General features: G+C 38.0%; 1 protein-coding gene across 6 annotated transcripts in view; it reads left to right on the top strand.

Annotated features, from left to right (window-relative positions):
- Window positions 1-23,360, top strand: part of NCKAP5 (NCK associated protein 5) — a 996,333-nt gene that overhangs the window by 904,832 nt on the left and 68,141 nt on the right. The window contains exon 16 of one of the 6 annotated variants that reach the window (XM_016949719.4): window positions 19,367-21,660. The exons of the other annotated variants lie outside the window; for them this stretch is intronic. Within the exon in view, the coding sequence (XP_016805208.2) occupies window positions 19,367-19,389 (23 nt within the window). The 3' untranslated portion in view covers window positions 19,390-21,660. Of the gene's footprint in view, window positions 1-19,366; window positions 21,661-23,360 lie in introns of those variants that run through there. 6 annotated transcript variants of the gene reach the window in all.

Below are 23,360 nucleotides of genomic sequence, written 5' to 3'. Positions count from 1 at the left end.
CCAGGAGTTACAAACTCAAAAAAAGCTCCCAGGTCAATGAGTGGTGCAGGCTGGGCTTGACATGTACATGCATATATTACATGAGTGATGATGGGGATTTGAGGTATATATAGAACATGACCTGTTCTAGGGAAGCAGCTCCAGTTGTCAGCATAGAAGAATGCTAGCCCTATGTAGCAAGTCTTCCCATTTTTCACCAGAAGCCAAAATCCTAGATTTCTTATGTGACATATGATATATGTTTAAATGTGGGCTCAGTTCAAAAGAATGAATCTTCAGGTACTTTCTTTTATCTGGCAATGTGCCAAGTTAGAATTTCAAAATCCTCTCACAGAATGCCACATCTACTAAAGTATAGGATATAATATAAAATTCTACGTATTTTCTTAAATGTATGGCTGAGCTGCAGGCAAAGAATTCATCACAGGCTAGGAACAGCAAGAAAGCCGGAATCCATAGGAGCAAGAGAATGCCCTAGCCAGCATTTGCCCATGGGGCATGCGCTAGTCTCTAGTGGCCTGGAGCTAGGGTGACCAGTGGTCCCAGTGTGCTGGGACTTTCTTGGTTTCAACACCGGAAGTCTCATATCCTGGGAAACTCTTCAGACTTTGAAAACCATGTTCTTTAACGTTCCTCAAATCCCCACCATTCACCCTACCCAGAACCTGGTTTTAAGGAGCTAAATTGTTGACATAATGAAAGCCCAGGTCCTGACTAGGGTGAAATGTTAGATCAAAGACTCACAAGCCCCTCCCCGGCATAAAGCTGGACTCCAAAGGGCAGTAACTTCAAAGCTGACCTGTAGAGGAAGATTTTGGGAATAAATTCCTGACTCAGCCTTAACGCTGTCTTAACAATAGCTGGGGAAAAAAGAGGAGGAAAATGTTTCCTCTGAAGATTGTGAATCATTAGTTCGCACTCGTGGCTCAGGGACCTAATTCACTCTTTTTGTGTCCCATAAATCCCCCAGCTTCAAATTACAAAAGGGTCCCAGTTGTGTCTCTAATACTCCAGAGAAGAAACTGAAAGAGGGAACTGATGTAATAAGAATGGCAGAAGGTTAGTATTTTCTAAGATTTGGGCAATAGGTATATGAGGATATATTACACTGTTTGAGTACATTTGACATTTTCCATAATGAAAAGTTAAAAAACAATGCAGACTCAGGTTAACAGTACTCTTTGGAATCTGGCAGAACCCATCTCAAATCCTCTCTCGAGGCACTCACTCTAAACTTTACTTACAAATGAAGTTCCAGGTAAAATTAACTCACAATAGAAAAATCAACGAAACCATGAGGGGGAAAAAATGACTCATTAGTGAGAGTCAGAAAAAGACAATAATACACAGAATGAGTCCTGCAAAGACTGCAGAACTGAGAATTATCCAATATAGAATATAATACAGATTACCTAGTAAGGGCTGACAATTAAAATGTCAGTGAACTTCTTTCTGAAAACAATGAAAACCAGAAAACATTAGAATTATATCTTCAGTGTGCTTGAAGATATAATTTGTATCTGAGACAAAATAATTATTGGCCTAGAAGTGAATACTCAGTGAAACTATGCTTCAAGAACAAAGACATTTTCCAAGGCTAGAAAAAAATAATAATAAATTTTCTACCAGTAGATCCTCATTAAACCAACTTCTAGAGAGTTTACATCAGACAGGAGAAGAATGATCTCAGGAAGATCTGAAATGCAAGAACTGTTAAGTAGAGAAAGTGGTAAACACTCTCTATATAACAATAAAAGTACATTACTAAATATGTCAAAGGAGAAATAAATCCTGAGCAATAATAGAACTGGAAATGAGTGGGAAGAGGCATTAAGCAAGTAATGTCCTTATATTGTTAAGGAAAATGATTAATATATTAGTTTGGTAAGTTATATTTGCATGTGAAAAATTCTAGGTTAACAAATTTAAGGGTAGAAATAAAATATAAAATTTCCCATCTAGTAGAAAAAGTAGGGGGAAAGTTAAATAGTAAGGAAGAGAAACACAAACCAAAAGAAAACATGAAAAAAAAAGAAAAATATAGAAAAGCTGGACAACTAGAAAGCATAAAATAAAAGGTAGAAATCTGAACATAGAGGATTTGTAATAAATGTACATAGACTAAAATCTCTAGTTAAAAGGCAAAGATTATCAAGCAGCTATATAGCTGTTTAGATATAATAAATCTAAACATCAACACAGGAAAATTGAAAGTAAAAGGACAGAAAAATAAATACGACACAATCTTAAAGAAAAGAAACCTGGTATAGCTGTATTAATAACAGAAAAAAATATATTTTAAACAAAGACTTTTTGAACTGTACTCATCTGTGAGTCATGAAATCGATTTGGGAGTTAAGTTTGGCATTTGCTTTTGTTTTGTTTTTATTTCTTTTTTCCCAGTGAAAATATTGGAGTGTCATACAAGTATTAAGGAAAAATATTGTGACATTTTGGTCACATTTATAAATCAGTACACACACAAAGGTGTACTGGTTTATGATATAAAAAATAATGTATTACTGTGGATAGTAGTCTAAAAAGTTTGAAAGGCATGGCCCTAGAAAAACCCTTAACAAGTATATCAGGAAATATATAGCACAGTGATTGTGGTAACATTGTCATCATAGCAAAAGTTAGAAAATAACCCAAATGTTCATTGACAGTAGAAAGGACAGACAAATTTTGAAATACCTATACTATGGAATACTATACAGCAGTGAAAATTAATGAACTTCAGCTGCATGTACCATGATAGATTCATTTGAAAAGCAATGCTGATTGGAAAAAAAAAGCCAATTGTAGCAGAACACTTACAGGATGATTCTATTTGTTTAGTGAGCAAAACTAAACAATATGGTAAGAAGGAACAAACAGCAAATTAATGAATAACATGAAATTAACAAGATAGTTACTTTATCAACGGGTAGTGGTGATTGAAGGATGTAATCAGAGAGGAGCACATGAGTAATTTAAAAACATGGTTAAAGTTGTTAGGATGGGTTATGCTGATGATTTAAATTTAATAATTTGATAATATGCATTCTTGTATTTGAAGTGTATTTTGTAATTTTTTTAAGTTAAAAACACCATCCAAAACAAAATGCAACACATCTATGGGCCACATCAGCCTGCCTTTGGTTTGCTCTTCTGATCTGTGCCATTCATCCCCCATCCCAGTCCTCTTCCTGTCTACCTTTGGAGCAGCTCTTTGGCATCACAAGAGAGATGCCAAGAGGAGCGAGAGAGGGAAAGAAAGGGACATGTCCCTAACACAACTATAAAGTTTCAGGTTATCATTCTGAAGCATATCAGGTGTCAGAGGAGGAGCTAAAAACAGAGGTTGTGGGCAACCCTTGAATTCTCATCTTTTTGTCCTCCGTTCTCCCGCAGATGATTCCGAGTTTACTAGACATTATAGATAGGTTGAACTGTCTGTGGTTTAGGTGCTGTGAAAACTAGGATTTCTTATGCCTGAAGGGAATAAAAAATCAGCGACTGAAAAGCAGCAGTGATTCATGTATTTATTTTTTTAAAAGGCTGGCAACAAATGACTTGTAGATTTACAAAAACCCTATAATCTAGCTTGGAAGTCACTGTCCCTATTGTAAGAACTCAGTCACAGGTACTTAATGAAAAACCGCATCCATGAAAATGATCCACACACTCATTCCACCAGTGCGACCAAACCAAATAGGGTTCATTTGCCCCCACACAAAGGAAAGCCCAACATCACAGCACCAGTCTCTTGCAGAGAAAGGTTTACTGCAAAGCAACCGAATGAGGAGACAGGAGGCTAACTCAAATCTATCTCCCATGCCAGCCTAAAAGCAGCATACTGAGGGAAGAAATTTTGGGAGGAGGATTTCGGGATTGGCGAGTGATTTGGTGGAGGAAAGGGGGAAGTTTGTAAAATCCCTAGGGTGTATGCAGTTGCCTCTTCATGCCTCTTCATGAGTCACATGTGCAAATGCAGGGGGAGTTGGTCTGAAACATATGGTGGAAATTCCAGCTATGATGTCAAAAGGTCACTCATCCAGCAAGCAAGTCTATTCTGTGCAGATTCTAGTCAGCTATATTTGTTCCAAACAGTTTCAGCCCATTTTGCCATTTAGCAAGCCAAGGGGATTTCAACAAGCTGTTTCCTTATCTGCCATCCTGTAAAACAACATCAAGAATTCCTGTTAGTCACCAGTTTCTTTAATCCACAGTTTCACCTGGATTCCCAATGATATGTCCATTAAATCTGGCATGTTTGAGAAATACATTAGCTTGAGAGATATGTAAAATGCTAGAATGATAAATCGGGTGAGGGCTGTGGCAAATTGTGGAGATGAAAATTGAGTTGTTTAATGAAATGTGTGACTGAGAAAAGTAGGTAGGAAAGGGATCTTGAGAATAGGGTGTTCTTGGCTTGAATGAATTCAAAGAGGATGTGCCAGAGAAAAAGAAAATGGGATATAGGGAAAGGAAAACTATGTATGTTTCCAGTTAATCTGTTACAAGGTAGAGCTGATCTGGGTACTTTTTAATGAGTCATAGACATGCAACCAGGGCTTACTGCTTCTAAAGAGAAATCCTCATTTTTTGAAAACGGTAGTGTCTGGAAAAATAACTTATCAATGTCAGTCTTAATTTCTTTCATCAGCCCATCGATAGAATGTGAGAAGAGTCATTTAGCAATCATCTTATCACTGGTACAGTGTCTGCTCCACTCATTTTGCACAGGATCAGATAAAAGGATGATGTTTTCTTTATCTTTGCTTTGCCACCTTCTTGCAGCTGAAAGCTTTTCAGGAAGGGGGAAGAGCAAGCTGAGAGGTTACCAGGTTATGAAACATTGTTACAGCCAAGCCAGGAGCATTGAATCAATTTCCAATATGTTTCTTATGTAGCTAAAACCTATACTCTGGCGATGTTATTGTTTGATTATAAAAGCTGGAGGAATTTGAAGAGAGACTTTCATGCCATGGTGATAAACAGTCTCTGCCTGTAACTCCATTGTGTCAGCTCCCAAACAGAGGGGAAATATACTTTAAAGTGAGTTTCTGTCCATTTGAAAATTCAGGCCTGAGTTCTACCTTCAGAGGCCATTTGGAAGGAATCCTAAGTGTACAAGAACATATTTGGAGTGGGCATTGGCCGCCCCGCTTCCAAATGAATGTGTCACATTTCCAAAGATGTCAGTTCCCCTCACCATTGATCCAGTCAAAATGTTTTCCTGGTCTCAAAGTATTTATGTATAATTCTCCTTCAAAACATGCTTAAATAAATCAGTCCCTTTCCTATACAACCTAAATTTTTTTTAAAAAAGAACTTATTTTCTGGGTTTTAATTGAGTCAGGTTTTTCTAAGGAGATTTAAAACTGTTGGAGAGACAGTGTAATATGGTAATGAATGTTGGTGGTGGGGCAGGGAGGAATCAAAAGCATAGTTTTGGATTCTGTCAAAATGCTTCATCTGTCTCTCTCTGCGTGTCTAACTCTCCTCAACCACAGAGAGAGGTTATTCTAGATACACTCTAATGCTTTTCCCTGGCCCAAATTTCTGCAACTTTTTGAGGGAGGTAGGTGTACTACCTGAACTTCATAATGTCTGCCCTTTTCAAGTTCCCATTTCCTAAGGCTCTGTGGGAAGACAATGTTTCAGTCATCAGACCTAAGTACACTAGAAAATTTGCAAAGCTTATCCAGCTATTTCTGGACAGAACTTAGACCTTGTTGGTAATGTTACCAGCATGTATTTGCCTCAAGTTTTGCATTTTTTAGTGTGTTTTCATTGATTCCTGCAACAGTCTCACAGCCTGGGTGCTATGGTCACAGAGGCCTCCTCCAGTTCTCCCTTTGCCAAGGAACTGAGCAAGTTCCTGAACCTCTTTGAGCCCCAATTCCTCATCTGCCAAATGGAGATAATAATACTAATAGTTAAAGCATTATGGAGAGCATTAAATGTGCTTTTGCATCTGAGTGTTTGATACCATTCCAGGTGCTAGCAGGAACTCAAGCATCGATCTTCATTATTATTATAGTTATTATTATTATTTTTTTTTTTTTTTTTTTTTTTTTTTTTGCCATTTAGCATTTTTTTTGAGACAGAATCTCGCTCTGTCACCCAGGCTGGAGTGTAGCGGCACGATCTCGGCTCACTGCACGCCCTCCACCTCCCAGGTTCAAGCGATTCTCCTGCCTTAGCCTCCTGAGTAGCTGGGATTACAGGCACATGCCACCATGCCCAGCTAATTTTTGTATTTTTAGTTGAGACCGGGTTTCACCATGTTGGTCAGGCTGGTCTTGAACTCTTGACCTCATGATCCGCCCGCCTTGGCCTCCCAAAGTGCTGGGATTACAGGCCTGAGCCACCATGCCTGGCCTATAGTTATTATTAAAAAGGGTTGTCTGAGGTAAAGTTAGCTAGATATCATCTTTCTGAATGATGCAGAAGTCATGGCATAAAAAAGCATTGTGCCTTGCCCGTAATTCACCATGAGTTGATAACAGGGTTCATATTGAGGAATAGAATGCCTTAAGGATGGATGAACTTAGTCTTAAAAGTTCCTGGCCAAGAGCCTCCCACATGATGAGAAAGGCCTAAGATGGCCTTCTGTTTCTCCAGCCAACTCTCAAGCATGGGATCCCCTCTTACTACAGGTGCCTAAACCACAACCACCAGGCACATGCAGTATCTCACCTCAACTTGCTACCCATTCAGTGCCTTCATCCTCTTCCTCCCAGATTGTCCTCATGGCCTGGGGCTTCGCCCAATAGTTAGGTTCCAGCCAGTAAGAAGGAGCTAATGGGAAAAATGCTAGCTGCTCCACAGGTAGGAGTGAGTCAGTTTCATTTTCTGGTACTCAAACCTCAAGGCACAGCCATAAACCAAGTTCACTTCAGTTACTAAATATTTATCAGGCATTGACTTCATTCCAGGCATTGTGCTGAACCCTAGGGCTATAAAAACGGAGAATACATGGGCTTTCCATTTGATGAGCTTATCCAATCTGATTCTGAACTAGAATTCTTCTTTACATCATTTTCTGAAACTTTAGTTGAAGACTGAATCACTCTAATATCTTGCCTCAATATTGGACTCTACAAAAAGTTCATATTTCCCTGGCCTGTTTTTTAAAAACATTCTTTGGACATTACCAAAAAGACTTGATGTCTATAGATAATCCTGTCATTGTAAATAATCAAGAATTTACGTGCCTTAGTAGTTCCCAAATTATGTGAACTTACTCTTCTTGACATGCTGGCAAAGACAAATAATTTCTTTAAAACAGATGGCATGCAGAGCCGTTGTTGAAATGTCAACTCTGCTGCTGTTTATTGCCCTACTTCTCCAGGGAGTGATTTGCATGTTGGATTCCCCTGAGCACTTGATCTGCAGTGCAGAGGAGTTGGGAAGCTTAGTTGGTTATTACTTCCTAATAAACCCCTTGGATATTAAAATGAGGTATGGTAATGACAGAAGATATAAACATGACTATTTTGGGTGACTAGTCAACCCCTGTGCATTATTGTCTTCCTTGAATAAAATAGTAGGTGGCTTTGTTTGATTATTTACAGTGTTATTCAGGATTATAATGACATTTACAACAGTCTAGTTTGGGGTCTTCCAGAAGTACTTGCTGTAACAAAAATTCAAGGGCAAGTAAGTTATCAGCAAGTACAGGAAAGATCGATAGGGGAAGTCAGACAGAGAAGAGAAACCAGCCAATAAAAACATGTTATCATGCCAGCTAACACCAGGACCAGATACATAATTTGCAAAATAAAATGCAGAATATCTTGCTCAAAAGCTATTAGAATTTCAAGACAGCAGAAGCAGGTCACAAAGCCCTGTTTAACTGTGCATGCCACAGGCACATGTCTTCAGCCTGGCTACAACTTTAGCTTAGCCTGTGGGAAATGCTGGAGTATAGAATGCAAGTCTCAAGAGTTTTCTCACCTGAGGAATGAGGGAGCTGGGTATCCATCTCCACCTCCCATCACTGATTATTCCTGAGCTGCTTCTGGAGCTGTTGCCTTTGGGCAAAGAGATATGGCTGCCGGCAATTGGACATGCTCAAGTAGTAAAGCCCCGTGGAAGGGGATGGGTCACCCGCAGTGCCCTGCATGCCACCCAAATATCAAGGAGTCTCCCAGGATCCAGAGCCAGGGCCAAATGTCTAGAAAAGAGCTACTTCAATGAGGGCACACCTGCTGAAGTCCCCCCTTGAAAAACATTCCCTCAAAACCCTTGCTTTCTCCCTGCTGCTGAGTCAACTCTTTAATCAACCAGGATATCCATCATTTCTACAGGTGGAAGATCCACCATATACTAAGAATGTGGGGAGAGAGGGCATTAAAGGCATTCTCCTGAGTTCTTAAAAATGCAGGCACATTTGTTTTCCAAAGGATATGACCCTAGACAGGCTACTTTCCCTCTCCACTCCCTGAGCCTCCTTTGCCTCATCTGGGAAATGGATTTAGAATTGTTCTCAGACCATTTCCATAAGATTTGAGGAGTTTACATCAGAAACATATTGGGAAAGCTGTTTTGAAACACCAGTTTCATTTCTAAGTAATAACAATGTCTCTTCAAGCTTGAGGTGGGGGATTAGTAGCAAGGTGGCTTTCTTGACTTTATCTTAAATAAGCCATCTTTCATCATGTGTTTATTCGAAGGAGGTATAAAAATTGTGTTTGAATTAGAAAATGTTCTCCCTTCATTTTGGCTCTTTAATCATTGCTGTGTGCCACAAACGCTATCTCCTTAAGTACTGTGATGGTTAATTTCATATGTTGACTGGGCCATCGGGTGCCCAGATATTTGGTCAAACATGATCCTGGGTGTTTTCATAAAGGTGTGTTTGGATGAGATTAACTTTTAAATTGGTAAACTGAGTAAATCAGATGGTGCCTTCTTATGTGGTGGGCCTTATCCAATCAGTTGAAGGCCCAAGTAGAACAAAAAGGCTAATCCTCTCCCAAGTAAGAGGGAATTATTTTTCCTGCCTGACTACCTTTCAACTGGGACATTGCTTTCTCCTGTCTTTGTGCTTGAACTGAAACATCAGCTCTTCATGGGTCTTGAGCTTGCTGGGCCTTTGCACTAGAATAACACATCGGCTCTCCTGGGTCTCTAGCTTGCTGGCTTACCCTGAAGATCTTGGGAATTGTCCGCTTTGGTGTCATGTGAGCCAATTCTTTATTTTATACACACATCTTCTATTGGTTCTGTTTCTCTGGAGGACCCTGACTTACGCAATGGCATATAATTAGATTTTAACAGGATAATTAGAATATCAACTAGAGGAAGTTGAATTGCTGTCATCTTTCCATGTTTGCTTCATCCAGGCCAAAGAAAACTAAGCCAATAAACTTATTCTACAAACTGGGCAGGGGGTGGGTAGAGACTACAGATGCCAAGATTCAGACACCAGCCAGCCTGAATCATCATCCTTTATGTAAAACAGTGGTGCAGGGGCCCTAGTGAAGAGGCTTTATTAAAAGCCTTTCCGTTTAGCCCTCTGAGTTCATGTGGAACAAAGCTCGATGCTTTTACTTTTTAGACTGAGTCTGAATTCAAAACTCATTTTGATGTCTGTAAGATGTGAACTTCCTCACAGAGGAGTATGCCTTCTGCAGAGATGTTTGTTCCCCTCACCGTAAGGGAACCAAAGATGCCAGAGGCCTGTGCATGGGGGAAGGGCCCAAGGCCCCTAAAACCTGCATGCCTGCAAATGGCATATTTATTCAGTATGCAGTTATGGGTACCTATTAGAGAAATTTGGGTTTTAGAGCAAACCTCTACGGGCAAAAAATGATGACTTCAGGCATGCATCAGATGCTCCTGCTAAAATCAGTGAGAGTTGCTCTTCTTGTAGATAATTGTGCTGACTGGACAGAATAGAGGATGACAATTAATGCACTGCATTTTACACATTGCCCTGTTCTACAAGAAGACTGGTCTGCCAGGGAACTCAGATGAAATGGTCTTTTCCCCCTTGAACCAGTGTGTCCAGGTTCCACAGTGGGCAGGCTGCTGTGCTGAATTTGCACCAGGTCTTCCTTTGTACATCTAAGTTGTATTGAATGGTGGTATGAAACTGCCAGGTAGAAAGGCAATCCACTATGCATGGTGTGAAAAATCCCCACTTTTCACCAACCCCTGCCTGAGAAAGCAACACCCTAGAGACACATGCAGGGACCTGCCTTCACTTCAGTAATTGCACAGGGATCTTTTAATCCAGACAGATATTGGGACCAGCAATGGAACCCTGCTAAGTTGAATGAAGTGTCTCAGGATGATGGAGGCCTTGAAATAGGAGAACAGGCTGTAGGCATGTGCATTGCTCCACAATAAACCATACCCATTAGTGAGTTTATATTTACGAGCATAGATAATAAACTTGGCTTCTGGAATAGAGTTCTGCAGGCATATAGAATACAAGCATCTCAGTCCATTTGTGATGGATATAAAGGAATACCTGAGGCTGTGCCAGGTAATTTATCGAAGAAAACAGGTTTATTTGGCTTGTGGTTCTGCAGGCCGTGCAAGCATGGTGCCAGTGTCTGCTTCTGTTGAGACCTCAGGAAGCCTCCACTCATGCTGGAAGGCAAAGGGAAGCAGGCATCACATGGCAAGAGAGGAAAGAAGAGAGGAAGAGGTGCCAGGCTCTTTTTAACAACCAGCTTTTGGGGGATAGAGGGAAATCTCTCTCAGGAACTAAAGGTGAGAACCCACTCCCTCCTGTGAGAATGGCACCAAGCTATTCATGAGGGATCCACCTCTATGATCCAAACGCCTCCCACCAAGACAGATTTCACTGGGGATCAAATTTCAACATGAGACTATAACAAGAAGCTAAGAGGACTTCTTCTGAAACAAATAAATCGTCTGAGCTGTGTCTTTCAGAGTGAAGTTTCTCCTTCCCCTGCACATTTAAGCAGATGTAGCTGTCTCAAACCTTTGAAGCCCTAGCATGTTCTGTTCTGCTGCAATCCTCAGGACCCCACAGGGAGACCTGCTCAGTCTGCCTCATTCTCCTCATTTGGTTCTATCCTTAATTCTTTCCAAGTGTGCTTGGGCTCCCTAAGTGTCCTGTGACTTGCTTGAGCTTGCAGAGACATTTTCAGCCTTTTATCCTGAAGCTCTCTTAGCTGCCCTGGCTTTCTGCTTAATCCCACCTTCAGCAATGGTACTCACTGTAGTTTTCCTTTCTACTTCCTAGAAACTCTGCTCACAAACAAAATGTTCACGCTTAGCACTAGATATTTCTAATGTGGCCTCCAGCATCACTATTCTGTTCAGCTCCCATGCCTTCTCCTCACCATGGTTACCCTCCTATTATGATCTTTTCCCATGCTATAACTCAGCTCTTTATTTTAGGAGCACCCCCAAGACTGTACTCCTAAGTCTTCACATTTGGAAAAATGAGAAGCTTCTTCAATGCCTTTTCATCTCTTTCTTCTTGTCTCCATAAAATACGCATTTTCTAAAGAAACAAAAGCACATTCAATATTATTTGACATATAATGATCTCATTCTATTGGAAGGCCAAGTTATGGCAGTTACCCTTGATGATACCAACACATATTCTTGATACCATCTTTTGAATTTTTATATATTGGCCTTATGTCAAAATGATTGTTGCATCTTCTCATCAAATTTTCTGTCAAGTCTTCCTTACACTTCCTGAACACAAAAAAAGACAACAACTTTGCATGTTTCAAACTTAAAATGCAGGGTCAGAGGTGCTAAACTTACTACTGAGCCTTGATATCTTTCATACAACTTCCCTAGCTTTTCAGAAATCAAGATAATGCACCCTAAACAGAAATGATCCTGAAACAACCATACGTAAGTTTCAGTTATAGTTTTGCCGCTTATTAACTAAACAAACCTTTGCGTCAGTTTCTGTATCTGTAAACTGGATATACTGATTTTTGCCTTCCCTTACTCGGAGCATGATTGTTGGGAGGATAAAAGGTGGTGAGGCTCATGGCATCATAGTTTAAATGTAAAGTGAGCCCAAAGTGCAAGGGACTCCTTTATACTAGCCTCCAGGGCTCTGCTAGATACTGAAGTCACAGTCATCTGCCAGCCAGTTAACCATTTCCGTTCCTATCAGAACTCTAGTTGAAACACTGTCCTGCATGGCTAAGCAGACATTTGAAGGTATTTTTTCCCCCGTGTCTTTTGTCTTATATGTCTTTTAAGGGAAAAAAAAATGCTACCTTTATAACACTCTTGCTTTCAAAGACCAAAGACCAGAACCTCTTCTCATTAGGTCTGTTACAGAGAGTGAATACAGGTAGGACGAGCCAAAGGGCCTGGGGATACGGCTTGGTAGTGCGTTCATGGTAAATGTGGAAAAATAATTTTAAAAGGACCATCTTTTTCAACTGGAGATTTTCTTTTAGGAAGTGAGATTCGGTTGGGTGCAGCACCTGTAATCCCAGCACTTTGGGAGGCCAAGGCGGGTGGATGGCTTGAGCCCAGGAGTTCGAGACCAGCCTGGGCAATATGACAAAATCCTGTCTCTACAAAAAATACAAAAATTAGCCAGGCATGGTGGCTTGCACCTGTAGCCCCAGCTACTGAGGAGGCTGATGTGGGAGGATGGCTTGAGTCTGGGAGGTGAAGGTTGTAGTGAGTGGAGATACAGTACCACTACACTCCAGCCTGGGCAACAGAGCAAGACACTGTCTCCAAAATAAGAAAGAAAATGAAACTGAAGAAAAAAAAGAAAAAACTACATCACACCAAATAGGTTTTAAATTATATCAGACTATGTATTTATTTTAAATAATAGCTATAAAACCTCATTAGAAAGGAAGTGCTGACAAAAAGTCTCGACTTCGGCTGGGCATGATGGCTCATGCCTGTAATCCCAGCAACTTTGGGAGGCCGTAGGGGTGGATCACCTGAGGTCAGGAGTTCAAGACCCTGAAACCCCATCTCTACTAAAAATACAAAAATTAGCTGGGTGTGGTGGCATGCAACTGTAGTCCCAGCTACTTGGGAGGCTGAGACAGGAGAATTGCTTGAACCCAGGAGGCGGAGGTTGCAGTGAACCAAGATCATGCCATTGCACTCCAGCCTGGGTGACAGAGTGAGAATCTGTCTCAAAAAAAAAAAAAAAAAAAAAGTATCCTGACTTGGTTTTAAATGGTTCACTAGAGTCCATAAGGGAGTAGTAATTGAATTAGAAAAATAAATAAATAAATACCAAAGGAAGGAACTAGAAGATAAATATATCCTAGCAACATAATGGAATTTCTTTGAAACAGGGAGAGTAGGGTACGGCTATAGTTGTTGCAGAGCAGCGCAAAGAGCTCTGGACTTGGTGTTAGAAGACCTGGCTTTGAATTCCGGCTTCTGCATATGTGCTCATGTCCCTAAGAGATAATGTTCTCTGTGCATTTGTTTTATCTGAAGAATGGAAATAATTACTCCATTTATAGAAAAAGTGTTGCCATAAACTCAACTGAAGTAATAACTCAGAAAGAATGTAGCAGACATTTCCACTCCAGGAGTGAAGCCTGATGAAGGCGGTCATGGCAATCTTCCCTGCCAGTGATTGGTTCAGAAATTCAGGCCTGGGCCAGTCAGTGAACAGCATTTTCCAAGAGACTCAAATTGGTCTGGGAATGAGTTTATGACCTTATTTGCCTAATTTTCAAGGGACAGGTGGTTGGAGGTATAGAGAAAGGCACACAGAGAGTCAACTTCTCTCTCCCTTAGACATGGGAGTGTGTGGCTGACTAGTATGGAGCTACTAAAACCTCCTGATAACAGCTTGAAGATAAAACTGATACATAGCAGGGACACAGTGACGAGAACTGCAGGCAAATAGAGGCGGAGGCCCTGGATTAAGGCAGCCCTGAAGCTTGTTCTAATTCTGCACTGTGAGCTAATACCATTCTTCACCATTTAACATGTTACTTTCCACCAAGAGCATCCTTACTGATCCAGAATGCTTGGTAAACTGAATACAGAAGAAGGTACTATAACCATGTAGCAATCAAGCCTGAAGCTTTGAGGTTTGCACAGGCCCCAATCCAAATCCTGGTTTTCCTACTTATAGCTATAGGCCTACGGGCAAGTTATTGACCTCCTTAAACTTCAGTTTCCTCATAGGAAAAATGTGTCCATTACACATTGCATAATGACATAATACAAGTGAAGCACCTGCCCAGTAGTAAATAATCAACAAATGTTGTTATGCTGCAGAAAGGTGAGGTGTAATGAAGGTCAAATGCATTGGCACAGAGCATATATCAGCTACCTGTAAGGTCCTGAATCAGAGGCTCTGCTCCTTAGATGCCCTCTCTGCAGAGGAGTGTCTGGGGCACACAGCTGTGGAAACCAGGGATTTTGGCCTCCTTCCAAGCAAAAGAAGTAGTGGGCTGCAGAATCCCTCGCATTCTCTCTGATACCAGGGATCCCCACCCTACTGGAAAGAGGTTGATGAATAAGAAGATCCTGAGCTTCAGAGTCAGGCCAACACTTCTTTTTTTTTTTTTTTTTTTTTTTTTTTTTTTTTTTTTTTTATACTTTAAGTTTTAGGGTACATGTGCACATTGTGCAGGTTAGTTACATATGTATACATGTGCCAAGCTGGTGCGCTGCACCCACTAACTCGTCATCTAGCATTAGGTATATCTCCCAATGCTATCCCTCCCCCCTCCCCCCTCCCCACCACAGTCCCCAGAGTATGGTATTCCCCTTCCTGTGTCCATGTGATCTCATTGTTCAATTCCCACCTATGAGTGAGAATATGCGGTGTTTGGTTTTTTGTTCTTGCGATAGTTTACTGAGAATGATGGTTTCCAAGACCATTTCACTTCTCAGAGTTCTGCTTTCCTCCCCCATAAAATGAGGATAATAATAGCTATTTCCCACGATTATTGAAAAGATAAAGGAGTTCACAAAGCCCTTTGTGACCTGCGTAGATCTGGGATTAAGGAATAGCATCAGTCTTGTTCCCTGGTGATTCTTGAAGATGCTTTCTTGCCAACACCACTTTCAGATGCCTCTAATGATTATTCAAGCGTGTACCCTGGGGAAAGCACAGTTCCTTTGCTCAGCTGTGTTCAACCAGAGTTCACTGTTCGATTTCAGTTTTGTTTTTTTGTTTTGTTTTGTTTTGTTTTTGGCAGGCTGAGTATAAAATGTTTAAAAGCAGGTTCATGGAGGTATAATTTACATATAACAAAATTCATCCTTTTGAAGTGTATAGTTCAGTAAGTTTTTGTAAATGTATACAGTTGTATAACCACTATCACAATCAAGATTTACAACACTTTCATCACCCCAAAATACTCCTTCATGCCTTTTACACCCCACCCTCTCCTAATACCACTGCTCCCAGGGAACCACTGGTCTGCTTTCTATCAGTGTAGTTTTGCCTTTGCTAGAATTTCATGTAAATGGAATCAATGATAAAATACATAATATTGGGGGTTTGGCCTCTCTTAATAAGCATAATGCTTTCGAGGGTCATCCATGTTGTATCAGTGGTTTTTTAGTTTGTTTATGTTTTTATTGCCCATTAGTATTTTGTTGTATGAATGTACCACAATTTGTTTATCCACTGGCTGATAAACAATTTGATAGTTTCTGGTTGGGGCTATTATGTGTAAAGCTGCTATAAACATTTGTGTATAAGTCTTTGGGGGGACATATAACAGTAAGGGTATTATAGCTGTGTTGCATGATGGGTATATGTTGCTTGCGTTTTATTTTCTTAACCATGTCTTTGAAGACAAAATTTTTAATTTTGATTAAATCTAATTTATTATGCTTTTATTTTATGGTTCATGTTTTCTTGCTCTATTTAAGAAATTGTTGCCTAATCCAAGGCCACAGAGATACTCCGATATTTTCTTCTAGATGTTTTGTGGTATTAGATCTTGTGTTTGGGTTTATGTGTTAATTTTTATATACAGTGTGAGAAAAGGGTTTACTTTTCTTCAGATGAGTATTTAGTGTTTTTAATACCTTTTGTTGAAACACTATCTTTCTTCCGTTAAATTACGTTGTCATCTTTGTCAGAAATCAATTGAAAATATATGTGTGAGTCTATTTCCGGAATGTCTGTTCTGTTCCACTGACCTATGTGCAAATCCTTACCCAATACCACACTCTCCTAATGAATGTAGCCTTATAAAGAATTCAGGCAGTGTCAGACCTCTGACCTTATTTTACTTTATGAAAATGTTTCCATTTTCACATAATTTTAGAATCAATGTGTCAATGTCTTTTTTATAAAAAAAAACCTGATAGTGTTTTGATTAAGATGTCATTGAATCTGTAGATCAATTTGAAGAGAATTGATATCTGAACAATTTTGGGTCTTCTGATCCATGAATATGGCAGATCTCTCCATTTATGTCAGTATTCTTTAAATTTATCTCTACAATGTTTTGCACTTCTTAGTGTACAAGGTTTCACCATTTTATAAGATGTGATTTTTTCATATTTTGATGCTGTTAGACATAGTATTGTTTAATTACCAATTATTTATAATACATACTAATACAATTGATTTTGCTAAATTATCCTTGTATGATGTAACCTTGCTAAACCACTTATTAGTTCTCATAGTGTTTTGGGAGATCCCTTAGTGTATTCTACATACACAATTGTATTGTCTTCAAATAAAGACAGTTACACTTTTTCTTTCTAATCTCTATGCCTTTTATTTCTTTTCCTTACCTTGTTGCACTGGCTATAACCTCCACTATAATGTTAAATAGAAGTGGTAAGAGCTAACATTCTTAACATGCTCTCAGTCTTAGTGGGGGAACATTCAGTCTATTTTTTTCAAATATGGTGTTATCTGTAGGTTTTCTGTAGATGCCCTTTTACACTCGTACAGAGTGAGAAAGTTCTCTTCTATTCCTAGTTTGCTGAGTCTGTTTTTTTTTGTCTGTTATGAAAGATTGTTGAATTTTGTTAAATGATTTTTTTCTATGTATTTTGAGATAATCATATTGTTTTTAATATTGATTTATTTTTAAATGCTAAACAAATTTTACATTCCTTGGGTAAATGCCACTTGGTGAGTAATTTGCTTAATTATGCAAAAATGCTTAATAGCAAATCAATTATTAAACATTCTTGCATCCATTTTCATGAGTTATATTGATCTCTATTTTTCCTCTGTGTATGATGTCTTTGAGTTTGATATCAAGGTAATATGGTCATTATAAAATGATGTGGAAAGTGTTTGCTCTTCTCCTGTTTTCTAAAGGAGTTTATAAAGAAATGATCATTTTTTTCATCCTTATAAATTTTGAAGAATTCAATAGTGAAGACATCTAGGCCTATAATATTTCATGAAAATATTTTTAATTCCAAATTCAATTACCTAAATTGATATAGGACTATTTGGTTTATCTTTTTTCTTGAGTGAGTTCTGGTAGTTGGATTTCTCAAAAAATATTTCCATTTTATCTGAATTGTAAAATGTGTTGGCTTAAGTTTGTTCATATATACATATTATCTGTTATTCACTGGAAGATCTGTAGTGATGCCTCCTCCTTCATTCATAATATTGAGAATTTTTGTCTTTTCTCCTTTAGTCAGTGTTTACTCAATCTAGTTGGAGGTTTGTCAGTTGGATCAGTCATGTCAAATAACCAGCTCTTTGTTTCATTGATTTTTAATTTTTTTTTTAATTTTCTTAATTTCAGCTCTCATTTTTATGTCTTCTGCTTAGTTTATGTTTAATATGTTCTTATTTTTCTAGTTTCTTAAAATGAAGTCTCAGAGCACTTATTTTAAGCCTGTCTTATTTGTGCTGTACATTTTTGTTAAGGCACTGTTTAGCTGCATTCCATTGTATTTTCATTCATTTCAAAATATTATTTTCCATTTAATACACAGGAAACTTAGTAGTGTACTGTATAAGTTGTAAATGTTTGGAAATTTTTCTAGACATCTTTCTTCTATTGACTTCTGGTTTAATTCTCTGATGCTCAGAGAACATATTTTCCATGGCTTCGGTGATTTTAAATTTTCTAAGACTTGTTTTATAATGAAGGATATGGTCTATCTTAATCCATGTGTACCTAAAAAGAATATGCATTCTGCCCTTGATGGGTAGAGTGTGCTGCACAATTCACATTGGTCAAAGTTTTAAATTATATTGTTCAGATCTTCTATGCCTTGTGATCGTCTCTCTACTTGTTGTATTAATTACCGAGAGAAGACTTTTAATTTTAATTGTAGATCTGACATTTTCTCTTTTAAGTTCTGTCAGTTTTCTGCTTCATAATTTTGGAGTTCTATTGTTATAGATATACATATTTAGGACTATAATGTCTTGATAAATTTACCTTGTTTTAACTATAACATATTTCTTCTGATCCCTCGTAATATTTCCTTTCTAAAGTTTACATTTTCTGATATTAGCATAATGACTCTAGCTTTCTTTTTATTAGAGTTTGCATGCTATATATTTTTCTGTCCCACTTTTCACCTATCTATTTTTTATATTTAAAATGAATGTTTTATCTACAGCATGTAAATAGGTATATTTTGTATACCAATTTTTATTTTATCCAATCTGACAATCTCAGCCTATTCATTGGAGTGTTTAGACTATTTTAATTTTATGTAATTATCTAAATGGTTGGATTTAAATCTACCATATAATTATTTATTTTCTGATTATCTCATCTTTCTATTTTCCTCCTTTTCTACCTTTTTGACTTGAATGTTTTTATTGATTCTGCTTTATTTCCTCTTGTAACTTATTAGCCATACCTCTCTATTTTCCTGTTTTAGTGAGTGGTTTAACATTTAAATTAATTTTATTACATTGTTACTTTATCATAATCTATTTTACATAATATGTTACGGATTATTTTCGTATAACCTCTCCCATCCTTTGTGCTGTTATATATTTTACTTCTGTATATGTTAGAAACCTCACAATAAACAAAATATATATATAGATCATATATTACTATTTCTAGTATTTTCCATTCTTTAATATACATCTGCCCTGCAAATTTTAGCTGCCTTGATCCTCATATCTGTCCCCTTTAACACCTATATTTACCTCCAGGCTATGTTTGTATTCCATCTATGTTTCAGTCTAGAAACCATCTCCAGGCAGTTGGCTGGAGTAACTGTAGGGCTCACTTCATTTGTTTTCCTTGATTCAGATATCAAATTCTGTGCTTATCTTTCAGTGTCAGAAAACACTGCAATTATGTGTGTGTGTGTGTGTGTGTGCATGCGCACGTGTGTTTCTGTAACAATTTAATTCTTCATGGATGGAAGCAAAAATCTATATATATTTTTACCCATATCCATATCCCCTGGTGTGTTGGATTTCATTACTTCTTTTATTATCTTCCTGTAGAGACAGCCATGGGATATTGGTGAATGGAGGGTGGCCACTTGAAATGGAAAGATGGACTCATCTCAACTTCAGTCTTCCCTTCGTCAACATTTCAACTACGGTCACATAAAAGAAAAATAAAGGATCCTTGATATTCAGCTAAAATAGATTATCTTATAATAATTAAAATCCTTAGAAGCAAGTAAAACATGTTAAAATGAATATTTTTTAAAAGCTTAAGGTTGTGAAGTCTTGAGCTTTCTTCTTTTCTGCATATAATTGAAAAAGTAATTAATACTGATTAAATATGGAGACAAATGGAGAAAAACATTTTTGAACTTTAAATTCTTATCTTTCTGAAGACTTTGATTAAATATCTGTAATTACAGTAATATAGGCAGGCTAAAATTATTTATACTCAGAGTATCTAACTTCAAATTTTTAATTTAAAAAAGTTAGAGCAATAATGAATAGGGTGATCTGGCTCCAATGCTCCTGTAAATATCTTTAATAAAATTTTCATCAGTTGCTAAATTGATAGATCTGAATTTCCCCATGCTTCCCGGTTTTTATATGTTTCTTGACAAATAAAGCTGATTTAAATCTCTTCCTGCAGCATTGTACCCCAAGTTATTTTCTTTACTCTCTTCCCTCATGTGTCTTATCAAGACAGATGTTATCCAGGCAGGTGAAATTAAGAGTAGAGGCAGTTGTCCATGTAATTCAGCAAACCTGATGTGAAGTAAAAGAGATTTAAAGAGACAGAACCACCCATAATAGCCACCTGTGTCTATCAGAGTCACCAAATAATTGTTTAACTTTTCACTTCATTTTGGCATGACAGCTAGAGATGGAGTGAACCTATGGGCATGAGTAGATTGTTGTACAAAAGCAAAGATAATCTTTTAGGATCGATATGTTATACCTTCTGTAAGGGAAAATCATGACTCACTAATTTGGGTATGTGATCTGGGAATGTAATGAGTCTGTGAACAAAGGAGAATGCATAAAGAGCATTTGTTTAGACTTAAAATGCCTTGCATACGCACAAGCCCAGAAGTGGGTTAAAAGGAGATACCAACAGGTAGCTAAATTGTAATTAGATTGGGGGGAAAAGGTTGAGCATAGAGTAATTTTGTTAGAGAATGGGCAAGGATAACAGTGCGAAAAGGTGGATAGATAAGTTGGCATTTCTTCAATTAGAAAAATGGCAATTAAGGATCAGGGCTGGAGCCATTGTGATTCTACATTTATTTGGTACTCTAGAAGGTTTTGCTAATTAAAGTAAGTTTGTTTTTTTCAGTTAGAAAAATGTCAAACTAAGGAGGACAAGACTTGATGTATGGATACAGAAGTGGTGAAGTGGTAATCATTGCTTTGTGAGGAGTTGGGAGAGTTCTGTGTCCTACTCTTATAAACAAGGACTTTGAACTGGAAGTGATCACTCTTAAAACAGGACCTAGGAGTCTGGGATCCAACTGTGGGTTCCTAAGTCAGATGACCTTGTCAAACAAATGCTGGCCATTAAACTGTAGTGGTCACATTAGCCCATTCTTACGTATCACAGTAAGTACTGGGTACAAGTGTAGCCATTGTTTTTCAAGACAGGCATATTAGCATAGCAAGACATGAAGCAGTTATGTGAAGACTTCAAGATTTTTCAGTCTGGAGTGACAAGAGTATAGCGATAATTATAAAAACTTGCAAAAATCTAGAAGTGTTTGGAAAATTGCATAACATATTCTGGAATACTAGACCAATAACCATTCCCAAAACTTTAGAAGAGGCCATTTCAGTATTAGTGACAAGAAGAAGCACATGAAGGAGTTTTTTTTCAGAGGCTATAACAGCTGTATATGAAAATAAATTCAAGAAAGACTTCTATAAAGGCATGGTCTGTGTGGGCATTTGGAATACATTTCTAACCATTTCCAATTTGTATCCTTAAACTACATCCTACCACAGTAATTTACATGATGCTACTGTCAGACAAAGAATATTGGAGTCACTGGATACCAACTTAGCCTGAGATGCCACTTCTTTTATATTGGTTTAAATAACTTCTCCTTCATTTGTACTAAGGAATTTCATGGTCCATTTTTTATTCTTTTTTAATTGTTTGTCATATTAATTTCCTACATTTTAAAAATATTCATCCCCTATGCAACTCATTCCCTATGCAAGACTCCCAAAGTCTGGTCTTCCATTATCCCAAAGACAGCACAAGAGATTGGAAAGCACATTTATATTATCCTGCATAGTTTTCAAATCTCAGGAAGCTAAAATCCAGTTTGAACTTAGAGGCTGAGTATTCTCATGAAGCCATCAGAGTGAATTTACCCTTCCAGAAGGTCATCTTAATGCCACAGCCAGAAGCTACCCAATGGTTGTGAATAAATAACCAGTATAATCATTTTTTACTACTTGGAGAAAACCGTGGGGTAAACTTAGAATGAATCACTAACATTTAATTGATGTGGCTTTGGCAACAGACTTAGTTTTTTTTAAGCTTGTTTCAGCCGTTCAGATAAAGAGAAGGATGTGCAAATAAAGAGATCTGTTTTCCCATCTGTAGTTTAAGTTTCTGCTGCCAATACCACATGTAGCTTAAAGATGTTTAGGAACCTGGAGAGACCTTCTACAAAGACTTATTTACATGACCACTTGCATTATAGGAATGCATGCCAATTAATAAGATGGTATGAATATTAAACACCCATGAGTCACTCTTTCTGACTGAATTATGTTGGGGCCTCATTGTATGTTTGGCTGAAACTTTTATGGCTGTGTGGAAGTTTTCAAATGAAAAAGTTTGAATTTCAAAGTTTTCTATTTTTGTAGGATTTATGAATGAGGGTTGCAGAGGGGAAAAAGGTGATTACTAGCATAATTTGTTTGGATCTGTAAGTGGGTAGATCATTGCACAGAAGGACGTATAAGCTTTTAGGATCCATGTGCTGTAAGTTACTGAAAATCATGGTGTAGTAATCTGGGACTATTACTTGAGAATGTCATAAGTCTGTAAACAAGGGAGCATCAGCAGACATCATTTGCGTAGGCTTTTTAAAAAGCTTTTTAAGGTGCTGCCTCCAACATAGATTTCTCAAAAAAACAGACTCTCTGTTTTCTCTACATGAGGCAGATTGCAACTACCTCAAGTACATTGGTGCATATTCATCATTCATTAATGCTTTTGATGAACTAACTCCCAGGGAAATGATTGCCAAAAGGTAACTCCTTGGGAAATAAGCAGGGTAGTTGTTGAGTAAAGTGCACCCAGATGCTGCAGTGTAACACTAGCTGCACAAATGACAATTTGGTTTCCCTTGGATTCCATGATAGTATATGTACTATGTACCTACAGGGGCCCTCACTTCTCCCTGACAACCAGTTATAGAAATATATTGAGTGTCTGCTTTATAATGAGCACTCTGCCAGGCTTATTTAAAATGAGCTATGACTATTTAAGTCAGAGTAGTTCTAAAAAGCCCTTGTTGTCCCATAGCAAGCAGGTAGCCAAGCAGGTCTTTGAGCTCAGTCTTTCCAACTCTGAAGCATATAGTCTTCTCACTTCATTTATCTGAATATTCAGAGTAACTTAGAACTAAAGTTAGGTTTCCTTAAACCTGGCCTATAATAATCTCTTTTGAAATATATGTTAATAATACCAAGAGTTTTGAGGTTACAAATTCAAACCATTACAGATATGTGAAATTGGATCCGTGAGAAAAGATGGAGACACTTGAATCTGCAGAAGAAAAGGCTGAGAAACAAATTAGTGGCATTTCCCAAACACCACAGATCATTGCTAATTCATATCCTACTCACTCGGAAATTTATATTAACTGAAATAGTGCTGGAAATCAACTTTTTTTCTTTGCAGCTATTTATAAAGATGATGTTGCTATGTGAACGAATATGGTATAAAACAAGTTTGGAAGAAGCATAGTTTATATAGTTTGGATATTTGTCACCTCCAAATCTCATGTTGAATTGTGACCCCCATTGTTGGAAG

The sequence above is a fragment of the Pan troglodytes genome, chromosome 13, assembly GCF_028858775.2.
Source record: "Pan troglodytes isolate AG18354 chromosome 13, NHGRI_mPanTro3-v2.0_pri, whole genome shotgun sequence".
In the NCBI taxonomy this organism is placed as follows: Eukaryota; Metazoa; Chordata; class Mammalia; order Primates; family Hominidae; genus Pan; species Pan troglodytes.
This window is presented reverse-complemented; position numbering and strand designations above follow the sequence as displayed.